This window comes from Camponotus floridanus, unplaced genomic scaffold, assembly GCF_003227725.1.
Source record: "Camponotus floridanus strain SB8 unplaced genomic scaffold, Cflo_v7.5 scaffold69, whole genome shotgun sequence".
NCBI lineage: Eukaryota > Metazoa > Arthropoda > Insecta > Hymenoptera > Formicidae > Camponotus > Camponotus floridanus.
The window spans coordinates 1,049,783-1,063,289 of record NW_020229837.1 but is presented as its reverse complement, the minus strand read 5'-3'; the positions used below and the strand labels follow the sequence as shown (position 1 = coordinate 1,063,289).

The window sequence follows — 13,507 nt, the reverse complement described above, 5'->3', positions numbered from 1 at the left end:
TCATTGATATACCCCCTTCACCTATATAAGATTTGATCAATTTTTAAAAATATTCATAAGACTTTAAGTTATGTATACAAACAATTCATTACATAACTTATTTATTATACACAATAATGCTTACAAAATATATTTTTACAATGAATCAAAAAAAGAATGCACACCTAAGTTTTAGCTTAAGAAATAAGTTTTTGTATATTATGAAGCCATTGTGACATATAGTCAGAAGTTTGGAATTGTGATTTTATCACAGATATTAATGACGATATCCATTGATTATTATTCTTGGAATCCTTGTCTGTACATCTATAAACAAAAAAATAATTCATATAAATTATATTCATATAAATATAGTCTAGTAAGACAAAGAAAACATCAGTTTTCATAACACTGACCTAGGTAGAAGAGTAGCAATAAAATTAGCCCAGCTCTCAACGTTGGCCGGATATGTAAATATATTTTTCTGAGCCTGTCTAAGACCCTTTGTCGTACCGAAATGACTATATGCGGAGGCACAAGCAACATATACAATATCAGTCATGGATGTATTTCTGCTTAAAACCAATGCTGTCTGAGCACATTTACGAAAGATGTCCAAATCTGTATTCAACAATGAGACTCTAACGAGACGAATCCAATACCTAATGTCATCTATAAATAGAAATTTGTTTTAAAAGATAAGCTTAAATATTTGATAAATAATATCACACACTTACTAGGATGTCTGAAGATAGCTTTAGAGAAAATTCGGATAGCTTCCGTGAGATTTCCTTGAATAATTTGATAATATGCGAACAATGTGACAACATGATGACCATACTCGTGGTCATCTATGTATGGTTTCAATTCCTCTAACACTAAAGAGGTCATATTGGAATCATCATGTAAAATTCCTAAAGCAACGATAGCTAAGAAACCAGCTATGATGGGCGGTTTTATATCTATGCATTGGAACAATAGAGTCTTGACAGCGTCCGCTCCTTGAAAAATATAAGCAATCGCGGCCATCGCGCATAAAATATTCGCTTTGTGCGTTTCGGTGTCTGCTAGCCAATGTAGAGCTGCTTCATACGTATTGTACGATTCTTCATATTGCTTGGCTTTAAATAACGATAATGCCAAATGGCATTGAGAATTGAAACTTCCACATTTCACTTGTCTACATAACTCGATCGCTTCCTCGTGTTTTCCGATTTGAATCAAAACACGTGCCAAATTTATGGATATCATGTCTCTTTTTTCATCCTGACTCAGTTTTAAAGCTTTGACAAATTGCTTAACCGCCGTATTATACAATCTCAGTCGTTCCAACAACAGACCGTGAGTATTTAGAGCATAAACGTCGTTCGGTACATATTCTGAAAATTATAAAATTTATTTCGAAATATAAAAAGATCACGTCGAGCTGACTTAGTTATCTCTAACGCCCACCTGTATACCAAGTGAGAACATCGGCTGCTGCAGGTATCGCGTGCATGTTTTCGATAACGTAAACAAATAATGGATCTCTCTTCATTATAGGATCTAAAAGAGTAGTAAGTACCCAGTGAGCATAGCCTAAAGCCGCTTCGTTGTGATAACCCAATTGTGTTGAATGTCGGAAAAGATCCATCCTTTCCTGCGGATCGACTTTCTCCGAGTTTTCCGCGATTATTCCTTGGCCTATCCAACTATTCATATAACCGGGATCCGCACGTTGCGCTCGAGAGTATGCTTTATTCGCTCTATGAGTCTCTCCTTTATATCAACAAATAATATATTAAGTAATTGATATAAAATACATATTAATAACATAATAAAATGATAATTGATAGAATAAAATGATAGAGAAAAGTGATAATTATGTTTCTAAGCGTACCTAGATGTAGGTACAATGTGGCCAGATTGCTCCAAGCTATTGCATTGTTTGATTCTTGATCAATCGCCATAACGAAGCAATGCTGGGCCAGAGCATAATTCTTTATATATGGTGACATGCAAATAACACCCAAAATGTTCCAGTGTAACCACGACTGTGGACAGAGTCTGATGGCATGTTTTGCAGCAGCAAGACATTTGGCTGCTGTATCGTCTTTATTGACTGTATAATCGCGGTCCAATTGCATCAAGTAACAGCATGCTAAATCGTGCCATAACAATGAAGAATTTTCCGCGGTCGACAACGCTCGACAAAAGCATCTGATAAAATAGCATGTCGATAAAACGAATTAATTTTTGAAGCTAGATTAGTATCGTTTTAAAAATGAAATATATGAAAAATATTTTTAAAAAAATATCTTAATAATTTCTTTTTCTCACCTTATTGATAACGTGAGTATTTCATTTCCTCTAATTTTCATATACTCCTCGGCACTATCGAATTTCATTAAAATAGATTTGATTCTTAAATAGCAATACTTTTCTGGCAAACCGGCTGTTCTAAAACAGACATCGCCAAGCAATTTCCAATTGCAGGACAGATCACTACGTATCATAATAGCTTCTGTCAAATTATCTACCGCTTGTTGTAGATTTTCTCTTGCACGACATAGAAAATGTTTTGCGATATTTTCTTTTGCTAGACCTAAACATGCTTGAGCTAAACCTTTTAAAGCAAGAATATATTTTTTATCGTTTTCTAATATATTCTCAAAATCCTCTTTAGCTTCTTTATGCTGACCAATGAGCTGAAAAAATAAGTTTTATATCAATATATATAATATATAATAATAATAATAATAATAATAATAATAATAATAATAATAATAATAATATATATATATATATATATATATATGTGTGTGTGTGTGTGTGTTTGTGTGTGCATATATATGTGTAATTCTCATAGATTTTATACCAGTTTGATGTTAGCGAGTTGTATCATAGGATACAAGGCTCCTGGACTCAGCTGTAACGCACGTTGATACGATTTCAATGCCGATGTGTGAGCACCGCGCACTAAATAAGCATCCGCCAGAGATTCCCAGCTATGACTATAAAGTGTAAATTTGTGATAAAAATATCAGAGCACTCTGTAATAGGATGAAATGATAAGATATGATTGTTATACTTGTCGTTAGGATCAGCTCTGATTACATGCTGTAATGCCTTGATAGCTTCAGTTGCATCGCCTTGATCTAAATGTTGTAGACCCAATTGGAGCCAGGCCCATTTCGCTCCTGTACCTTGTTGCATAGTTACTCTTTGCAATAGATGTATATTGGCATCCTAAGTATCATATATGAGACTATCAGTTAAAATGATCAAAATTTTCAGGAGATTATATTATTGTTATAATATATAAAATTTGCACTTGAAAGAATTTTTAGATAATGCTTATTACAGTGTTTTTCAGAAGTCGATAAGCTGTACTCAGTCCAATGCCAGCTTCCTCAGAATTCGGATTGATTTGTAATGCAGTGTGGTAACATCTTCTCGAACGTTCGACATCATTGCCATGTTCGCGATAATAATGTCCCAAATAAACCATGCATTCCCAATTATTACGATCTGCTTGGACACCATTTAAGAAAGCCATCAGACTATGATTATAATCTCCCATATCCCAGTATATTTTACCAAATGTCAACCAAGCTTCAGAATTATTTAAAGCTATCTCAAGAATATTAATAGCTTCTTCATATTGCTTGTGTTTCTTTAGGTATAGTGCTTTTAGTATAAGAACTTGAATTTTAACTTCATCTTGAGACTCTAAGTTGCTTAATACAGCAATAGCATCAGGTTTATCCAATGAAGCATTTGTCCGTGCATATATCAATTGCAATTGTACAGAAGATTCGGTTTTTAACAGCTAAAAATATATTTAAAGAAATATTAAGGAAGATTTGCATAAATTTTATATAATATTTTTCATATATGTCAGTATAATAAGTATCAAAAAATACCTCTTCGCACATCTGTTGTGTTTGTATCAACTTTTGTTTGTTGTTACTTCTACTCATTGCTTCAAGTAATCTCAATTTAACTTTATGGTACAATTTGTCTTTCAAGTGAGGTTTCATTAATTGTAATGCTTGTTTGGAAGCATTCTCAGTTTGTTCCCAGCAATAAAGTTTATAATATATTTGGCTTAATACTAACCATGCATAGAATAATTGTGAATTTAATGAAATTATTTGATTTAAACACTCGCGAGAATTGATTAGCTTATCCATGCTCTTCAAATATATTGCCTTTGCAATTAATGCAGCCTCAGAATTTGCATTCAATTTTAAAAGAGACTCATAAATCTGAGTTATATTAATGTTGAGGTCTTTTTCATTTAATATAGCCTCTTGATAATAGATACAACAAATCCATTCTGTTAAATAAAAGTATACTAATTATATTATTAAAAAAAAATAATAAACACTTTAAAAATATCGATAAGAATTGATTGAAATTGATTTACCTAGAGGACAAGTATCCTGTGGGAACTGAGCATGCATATCCTGAGCTGCCGTTAATAAGAGAGCAAATTTATTGGAGTCATATAACATCTTTAAATATTTTCTATAATATTCTTGTCTATTCAATAGATCTGTATCTTTTACTACAGATGCTAGTATATCTTCATAAAACTCCTGATACTTGGTTATACTACTATTAGGATATTCTGTTAAAACCCATGCTAGAGTCTTATCAATCAGACTTGTCTTCTCTTTGTTAGAAATTTTTCGTAACACACTCAATGTATCTAATACTTCGAATAATATTTCATCATCTTTGATTCTCAGGACAATTTCTGAGACTTTATTGATAAAATATGTAAATTTAGAAGAGTCACTAAACAGAAATATAGAAACTTGTATTTTTTTTTATTGCTTTCTATATAATTTAGTCTTTTGAAAATTGTATCAAAATATTTCGTACCTATCCAATTGTAAAAGTTTGCAATAAGCTGAAGCCAGCTTTTTCCAGTTGTCATTATCTTGAGGCACTTTTTCATAATATGCTACTAGACCTTGCCAAGCTAATGGATTATTTGGTTGTACCTCCACAGCTTTTTGAAGAACTAAGACTACCTGCGCTTTGAATTCTTCTATTTCCTGCATAGCACGAGCTAACAAAATTAATGCCACATAATTGTTTTTATCTTTCTTTAAAATCTTTTTGCATTTCTTCATAGTCTCCAGATATTCATTCTGTTTGAAAGATTCACGAGCGTCCTTCAGCAAGACCTTTATATCGTCTGACATTATTTTCCCTAAAGAAACGCAAAATAGAGATTTATAAATTTGCATAATGCAAATATAAATTTAAGCATGTAACAATCTCTTATTTTTCGTATCTTGCAATTTAGATAATGTATTAGAAATAAATATATCAATAGTATACATAGGGATTGGTTATAATAGTGAAAATTTTATTTATATGAGAAGAAATATTATGAAAAATGTTTTAAAAAATTGTAATAATATAGTACCCTATTTTTTTTTCAATTAAATTGTGTAAGATTTTATACAAATAATCATAAACACTATAATGTAAACAAAATAATCACAAGGTAAGTCAAGCTTATGTTATGCTCGAAATCGGGCCAAAATCTCGGTTTCTGGCAGAGAAAAATTTGAGAGCGGCCATCCCGCTTCAGCAGACGCATGTCCTGATGCGCCCCCTGAGAAAGTGGACATAAACTACAATACTAGTTACGCTCGATAACAAACGTAGTAAATGGCCGCATTCAGCGGACTCAACCGCTAAGTAGCAATCGAATATGATTGGTTTCTACTTTCAGGTCCGACCAATCAGCGTCGAGTTACATCGAAAAATCTAGTAATGTTGCCCAACTGTTGAGTCCACTGAATGCGGCCAATGGTTCATGTCCGTTATATGGACGCTGATTGGTCGGATCTGAAAGTAGAAACCAATCATCGATTGCTACCTAGCAATGAAGTCCGCTGAATGCGGCCAATCTTATTCGAGACTTGTAAAACGCGCCAATCAGACAGACTTACATGTAAACGCGCCTTGAGAGATACGTGCTGATATCCGGCCACGGTGCGCCTGAATGGAAGTGTGCTAACGGCGCCTTCCTTGAGTCGATCTCGCCATTTTCCTAGTTGTGTAAACTTGCTCTCACGTCGTTCGCCCGTCGCCGATTGTTGGGCGTCAACCGCAAATTGCCACCCGCATCGACGAGAACGCATACGAGGTAACGCGAGTAATACCGCCGGCACAGTGTCATTGCCAGCAGTATGAACCAACCGAGGAATTTTACGTCGCTGCTGAATCCGAGTTATCTGCAGAACGCCCAGCAGCAGCAGCAAAGCCCCGCGAGTACGAATCCGGCGGCGGTCGCGGCCGCGGCCGCGGCAGCTGCCGCCGCCGTTTCCGCCGCGATAGCGAACGGCACGCAAATGAACGCCAATTCGCCCAGCATTACGAGCCGCAAGCGAGAGGCAGAAGGTGAGTCCTGCGCTCCTTTCTTTCTCTCTCCCTCTCTCTCTCTATCTCTATCTCTCTCTCTCTCCGTCTTTCTCTTTCCCGCTGTCTTTCACAAGTAACATTTCGTCGTCTGTTGTGCAAGCGATCTTAATTCTAAGACTATTTGAATATATCTATTACATTAATATTATTGTACATATTTTATATTATTTTATATGTTACTTTGTTATTTTTTTATTAATGCAAAATATTCTGATAGAAGAAGAAAGATATTAATTTTATTCAAGTTCTTTCGCAAAAAATACTCCTGTTTTTTAATCTTGTGTAATCTTTCTATATTCCTGGTATAATTTTCATTTCTTATATATTTTTCTATATTAAATATATATATATATATATATATATATATATATATATGCATGTGTATAAATAATATATGTAAGAAAATATATATATGTAAAAAAAAATATATATATATAATATATGAGAATATTTATATAGTCTAATAATAAAATTTTTTTAGGAGATAGTAAACAGGAAAAAGAAACAAAAGAGGGAGAACGTAAGAAGAGGAAAAAGACTAGATGGAGTGGTAGCGAACATGACAAAACATTTATACCAGGGATGCCTACAGTACTACCGACAAATCTGACTCCTGAACAGGAGAAAGCTTATCTCTGTAAGTTTCTATCTCTCAATTGTTATTCATGACTTATTTCCTTTAATACACTAGTATATATAGCTAGGGAATCATTTCAAATATTTTGCTTCTGTACATAAGTTTTTGAAGCCTAATTTATAGAGTATAGATGGCTATGAATGATGTGTAAGTATGATGTATATATATTGATAAAAATTCAAAATTCTCAGAGGTAAGCATCAGGAACTTTAGAACCATCTTGAATCAAATTTGGCAAGAGGGATTGCCAATTTTGCTGAATAATTATTATCCAATTGCTAAATTTATACTTCTAATGCCATAAAATTCTATGAAACTATATATATTTAAGCATTATTTATATTATTGAAATATATATAATAATATAACAAATACTATTGAAATATATATAATAATATAACAAATACTTGAAGTTGTATATCTTATAGAATATTTCTTTTCTTCAATATACAAATTTTGTAATCAATGTCATAAAATATTATAAGGATTTCAACTTTGAAAAAAGTGATTAGGATGCAATTTAAATTTATATGCAATATTATTACTTTTCTGAAACATGCTTATTTTATAGAATGTATATGGTTATAGCAAATTGGCAATATCTAACTGTTGGGGTTTCCGCCCCCTCTAACCCGTTGGTTTACAGTTCAGCTGCAGATTGAGGAAATCAGCAGGAAATTACGCACCGGAGATCTTGGAATTCCACTTAATCCCGAGGAAAGGTTTGAAAGAAACTCTTACATACCAAAAATGAACGTTACATATCTACAATACCTATCTACTGACCATACAGCAGTTCAGTAATACAGGAGCCTTAAAGATATCTCTATGGCTCAGGTTCAATTAGTGTGGGAATACCGATGTCATATCTGAAAATATTGGGCTTGATTAGAGCCCCCACGCAACATAGAAGATAAATTTTGATCGTATTGGTTTGCCCTAATCAATCTTTTCTTATAACTCATTTTTTTATTAAACACTGCTACAACAATGTAAAATTTTATATTCTTAAGTTATTTATATTCTTAAGTTAGTTTATTAGACTTCAAATGTAATATATATAAAAGATAATTGGCTATCAATATGTATAATATGTATAATAAATTAGTTAGGAAATCAATCATGGATCTGTAGCAGTGTTTAAAAAGAACAGTGAGCATTCTAGTTCATATATTTCTTAAATAGATACATTTTTGCACACATATATAGAGAATAACTCTCAGGTGACCTATTGCACTCTATTTCTATTTACTTACTAGCAAAAATTCTGCATCTTCAGCGCTTTAATATTTTATCATTCAATGTTTCATTATAAATTTATAATCTCATACATAGGTCCCCTTTGAGTAAAATTCTGTTCCTCCATTCAGGCTGCCGTGATTTGCACGGCGCATATTTCTGAAACATTATTACAATAATCTTAGTGCCAATAGGAAGATTATTAATCAATAAATATCAATTATTGTTGCTAATCTTAATGAGCACAGATTTCAGGAAAATATCGGTTTATTGAAATTCTCATTTGTACCTTAATGCTGTAACAAAGAATTTAACGTTACTTTCAGGTACAGCTCTTAAATAATAAATGCATATACTCTTTTTCTAATAAATTAATTTATTCCAATAGGTTTAACTTTACCAATTTTAGCTGGAACCATTATTTTTATGTCACATTGTGTTTTTTAATAATACATAATAAGATATATCAATCACATTATAACTAATCTAAAAGATTATTTCTTAAGAATCAGCAGGATCTGTCTTAGCAGCTGACATCATACCAATATCTGCCGTGCACAAACGCGCAGTCTTCCAGTGTGGTTACCTACTATAGAATATTAAATATATATAGCTATGCTATATTTGACAATAATAATTTTTTCTATTTTTTATTTCGATATCTTGGCACTGTTGCGAAATTCTAATTTAATTCTAAATTCATACATAATATGATTACATAAGCAAACTGATACAATCATGCAATGAATTATAGGACATATCCAATAGGACATATCCAATAGGACATATCTAATTATATTTTAGTATTAGGATCTTTTGATTATATACTATATTATTATTGATAAAATTATTAAACCTTACTCTTGATAAACTCATTTATAATTCTTAATATTAAACAAAGCTGTCAATATTCTTTTTAATAGATAAAGAGATAAATATAATAGAATAAATAGAATAAATTTTATAATTTATTGAGATAAGTTCTTTATGACATATTTCTAAAGAAAATAAATTAGATCACCAAAATAAAAAGATTACATAACAGTTACTTATTCATCAAAGTTTTACTGTTCTATTTGCATAATTTTCTGTTCTAAAAAAAATCAGCGGTTTTTTCCCCACTTATATTCATACGGTCATAGTAGGCTCAGGTTGCTTGTATGCTAGTATTTTCTTGATAAAAATTTATATCTTGATATGGTATTATTCTTTTTATTTTTCAGATCTCCATCTCCAGAGCCTATTTACAGTAGTGATGGTAAACGGTTAAACACGAGAGAATATCGTACAAGACGTAAATTGGAAGAAGAACGTCATAATTTGATTCAGAAGATCCTCAAAATCAATCCAGAATTTAAACCACCACCAGATTATAAGTGAGTCTCTTATAGATTTTGTATAATATACTTAATATACATTTATATTTTAATAAGATCATATTTTATAAGATCATTATATTTATTTAGATTAAATTATTTATCTATATATTTCTCAATATTTATATCTATTTTTCTTTCCCAGGCCACCAATAATACGAGTTCATGATAAAGTAATGATTCCTCAGGAAGAGCATCCTGATATAAATTTTGTTGGCTTACTTATTGGACCACGCGGAAATACGCTAAAATGTAAATAAATTGTATTTTATAAAAAATTATACTGATTTATGTAACATATATAATTATAAGTTTTAATCTTCGTTTTTATAAAAATCTTATAGCCATGGAAAAAGAAACAGGTGCAAAAATCATAATTCGTGGAAAAGGATCTGTGAAGGAAGGAAAGGTTGGCAGGAAAGATGGGCAACCTTTACCAGGCGAGGATGAACCTTTGCATGCATATATTACTGCAAATAATTTAGATGCTGTGAAAAAGGCTGTGGAAAGAGTATGTTTTTTCCTCATTTACTTATAACATTGTTTTTTTTCTATCGTATTTGAAAACTATAAATCTAAAACAAAATTAGAGCATCAAATATTGAATATAGTCTTTATTTATATTATTAAATATTGAAATAGTAATTGAAGTATATAATGCATTGAGAGTTAAGTATATACATTAAATAGATTTATGTTGTCAGATACATGAAATTATTCGGCAAGGTGTCGAAGTACCAGAAGGTCAAAATGACTTAAGACGTAATCAATTACGCGAATTGGCTTTACTGAACGGAACTTTACGAGAAAATGATGGACCGCGTTGTACCAATTGTGGAGCTTCGGATCATAAATCTTGGCTGGTTTGTAATATTTTATATATGTTGAAAAGTTTTCATATATTTTGGAATTAATATATAATTTTTGATGAAAATTTTTAGTGCCCAGACAAGCCAAATGTAACGAACAATATAGTATGTTCGAGTTGCGGTGGTGCGGGACATATTGCTCGAGATTGTAGATCGAAGAGACCTGGTCAAGGGGGTCCAGCTGCTGCTGGAATGGGAGGAATGACCCAGGCTGGTGATAAAGCCAAGATAGATGAGGAGTACATGTCGTTAATGGCAGAATTAGGAGAAGGCCCACCACCGGACAGATCAAAGACAGGTCAAGCCAGACAGAATCCTAATCCCAATTATCCCGGACTTTTTGACAGGTACGACGTATTTCTTCTTTCCCTTTTTTTCTTAGTTTTTTTGAAACTAACAACAGACAATATAAAAAGATCGAATATAATAATCGAGAATATAATATAATAATCATACATTTTTTTTCCAGACAACAACCACCTCGTGCACTAATGGCTGCTCCGGCACATCCACCACCGCAGATGATGCAGGGCGGTCCGATGATGCCGCCACCAGGCATGGCGCCACCGCCCCCATGGAGTCAAGGTGGCGAAGGAATGAATAATATGAACATGCAATGGCAGCCACCAGTAAGCATGCCACCGCCACCAGGTGTGATGCAACCACCACCGCCGCCTCCTGGCTCTACCACACAGCCCAACATTCCGCCGTTAATGCCATGGATGGCTGGCAACAATCAGCCACCGCCGCCGGGTCAGATGCCACCTACACAGATTCCGCCACCTGGTATGGGTATACCACCGTGGCAACAGGGTCAACAGGGACCGATGCGACCGCCACCGCCAGGCACGGCGCCTCCTCCGGGATTTCCTGGCGGTTGGCAGCCGCAACAGATGGGAGGCTGGCCGCCAGCCGCTCCAGTTCCACCTCCACCTCAACAACAGACACCGGCACCACCTGGAATTGACTTGAACACGTTGCCGACATTGCTGGCACAGCCACCACCGCCACCTCCGCCCACTAGTTAGTCCTAATCACATAATGAGTGAATGACTTCCGATTCTGTACATTAGAGAAGTAATATCTAAATCGCGATTGATGGATAAAAGTTCAAGAAAAGGAGTCTGAAAAAGATATTGTACCCAAATACAGTATCGTAAAAGACGATAAGAATAAAACAAGAAACTCTAGAAATAAACAACAGAACTTCTGCAACTTTGATTTGAATTATTAGTTTTGAAATTTTTCTTTCAAGTGTTTTGATACGAGGATGTCAAATTCCTGACGTATAATCATTAAGAAAGAAAGAGAGAGTTCTGTGAATTATGTACTTCGGGAAAAGTGAATAGATATATCAGAGAAAATCGAAGATGTAAATCATATGCGCCAATGAAACACTTAGTTTTAACTAGGTACCAATTTTAACTTGCTGCATGTAAGGAACTCTGTTCATTATGAAATAACGCACGCGGATTTTCTCATATGAGCACAAGTGTAGCCGATTCTACATTTTTTTTACTTTATTCCATTTCCGAATATCGCTTCCAAAATCGAATCTATCAATGTTGAAGAATTGTAACATAATTTAAAAAAAAATTTGTTTATATATTTTATTTATATATAAGTAACATATATAAATACATAGCACGCGCGTAAAAATTATATATATAAAATTATTTATATGAAATTCATAATTCTTAGCGTGAATGGATATTTAATGATATTTTTTTTCAATAATAATGATAATATTGTAGAAACAAGCTTAGGTTAACATTTTCATATTTCAAAATGTGGCAATTTATTTGCAAATGGACAAAAATTTTTGATTTTTTGAACCTTTGTGCATAACAATTTTTATTTTGATTACTTTAATCAATTTATAATAATTCATGCGAAAAATAAACCGAATCAGTCACATGCTAAATAAATGGGCGGTATAGGACAACGTTGAGACACTGGCGACTTTAGATTTTTAGTCCACTCGTGTATCACCATCCAAATTATTGCTTCCGTAGCAATGTATAGCGTAATCTTTGATCGTAAATGTCATTTGAATTATACATATATATATATATATATATATATACATATATCTATTAAACCAGTCACAGATTATGTTATTATCAAGAAACGAAGGAATTTTTTCCTCACTGCTAAAAATAATTATTTCAATTGAAACGAAAATTATTGCATCAATTTGTAATTTTCCGCGGAATTTTTTTTATAGATAAATAGACAAAGAAATTTTTCCCATTATCATGACAGATGGCATCAAAACGCCATTTCAAGCGTAACTTCTTATATGTTCGTGCTTTAAAACAAAAACATCAAATAAAATCACTAATAGTGTGCACTGGTGTACATTAAAACTATAAAACCGTCGTATACAAATTTACAATAGCATAATTAAAACAATAAGATAATTAATTCTTAGTTATTATAACTAATTCTATTTAATAGTTATAATTAATTTTATTAAAACAATTTATACTTAATTATTATTATATTCTTATTTGTATTAAACAATATAATAATTCTTAGTATTAATTATCTTATTATTTTAATTACTTATTATTGTAAATTTTTTGTACAGCCTCAGCCCTTAAATGAATCAGTGCACACTAATGTATTCAATCAGATTTACTATAAGTTTCAAATTGCATTATATATGTGCTAAGATTAGTATTACATATTATGTTAAATATATAATTAATTCAATTATAGAAAAATATGCTAGGTTACTTGGTATGTATTCTTATTATCTAATAAATATGTATGAAACATGAAATATATATATTTATATATATATATATATATATATATATATATATATATATATAAAATGTATTGTGTGGGAAATTATCTTTCGTTTCTTATATTTTTGCAATTATGTTCACATTATATCAAGTTTTAATTTTTATTAAAAATTTACAAGAGAGCTATTGTCAGATGACTGCAATCTCTTAATTTTTTGTTTT

The 13,507-nt window shown here is 32.2% G+C and overlaps 2 protein-coding genes across 4 annotated transcripts; one reads left to right on the top strand and one right to left on the bottom strand.

The window, feature by feature from the left end:
- Positions 1-102: 102 nt before the first annotated feature.
- Positions 103-6,178, bottom strand: LOC105257474 (tetratricopeptide repeat protein 37). 3 transcript variants are annotated; one of them, XM_011268113.3, is made up of 14 exons: positions 5,937-6,178; positions 5,405-5,832; positions 4,852-5,185; positions 4,391-4,764; positions 3,885-4,300; positions 3,323-3,790; positions 3,050-3,207; positions 2,837-2,972; positions 2,299-2,666; positions 1,859-2,178; positions 1,432-1,737; positions 717-1,358; positions 396-651; positions 103-306 (listed from the first exon to the last, which is right to left on the bottom strand). In XM_011268113.3, exons 3-14 carry the CDS (start codon positions 5,175-5,177, stop codon positions 177-179), a joined length of 3,900 nt encoding a protein of 1,299 aa, XP_011266415.1. In that variant the 5' UTR covers positions 5,178-5,185; positions 5,405-5,832; positions 5,937-6,178; the 3' UTR covers positions 103-176. The 3 variants fall into 3 exon arrangements, with proteins under 3 accessions (XP_011266415.1, XP_025269360.1, XP_025269361.1); XM_025413575.1 differs by having other exon boundaries at positions 5,483-5,832; XM_025413576.1 differs by lacking the exon at positions 5,405-5,832.
- LOC105257473 (splicing factor 1-like) lies at positions 6,177-12,175 on the top strand. Its single transcript, XM_011268112.3, has 9 exons — positions 6,177-6,387; positions 6,890-7,045; positions 7,692-7,767; positions 9,508-9,660; positions 9,806-9,912; positions 10,005-10,171; positions 10,365-10,523; positions 10,602-10,876; positions 10,999-12,175. Exons 1-9 carry the CDS (start codon positions 6,177-6,179, stop codon positions 11,555-11,557), a joined length of 1,863 nt encoding a protein of 620 aa, XP_011266414.2. The 3' UTR covers positions 11,558-12,175.
- Positions 12,176-13,507: the final 1,332 nt, after the last annotated feature.

Bases quoted from the DNA above. Each gene is read 5' to 3' on its own strand.
- LOC105257473 (XM_011268112.3), top strand. From the start codon at position 6,177: ATGAACCAACCGAGGAATTTTACGTCGCTGCTGAATCCGAGTTATCTG. The intron at 6,388-6,889 runs GTGAGTCCTGCG...AAATTTTTTTAG, and splicing joins CCGCAAGCGAGAGGCAGAAG to GAGATAGTAAACAGGAAAAA. The intron at 9,661-9,805 runs GTGAGTCTCTTA...TTTCTTTCCCAG, and splicing joins AAACCACCACCAGATTATAA to GCCACCAATAATACGAGTTC.
- LOC105257474 (XM_011268113.3), bottom strand. From the start codon at position 5,177: ATGTCAGACGATATAAAGGTCTTGCTGAAGGACGCTCGTGAATCTTTC. The intron at 2,667-2,836 runs GTATAAAATCTA...TTATTTTTTCAG, and splicing joins AACTCGCTAACATCAAACTG to CTCATTGGTCAGCATAAAGA. The intron at 2,179-2,298 runs GTGAGAAAAAGA...CTATTTTATCAG, and splicing joins ATACTCACGTTATCAATAAG to ATGCTTTTGTCGAGCGTTGT.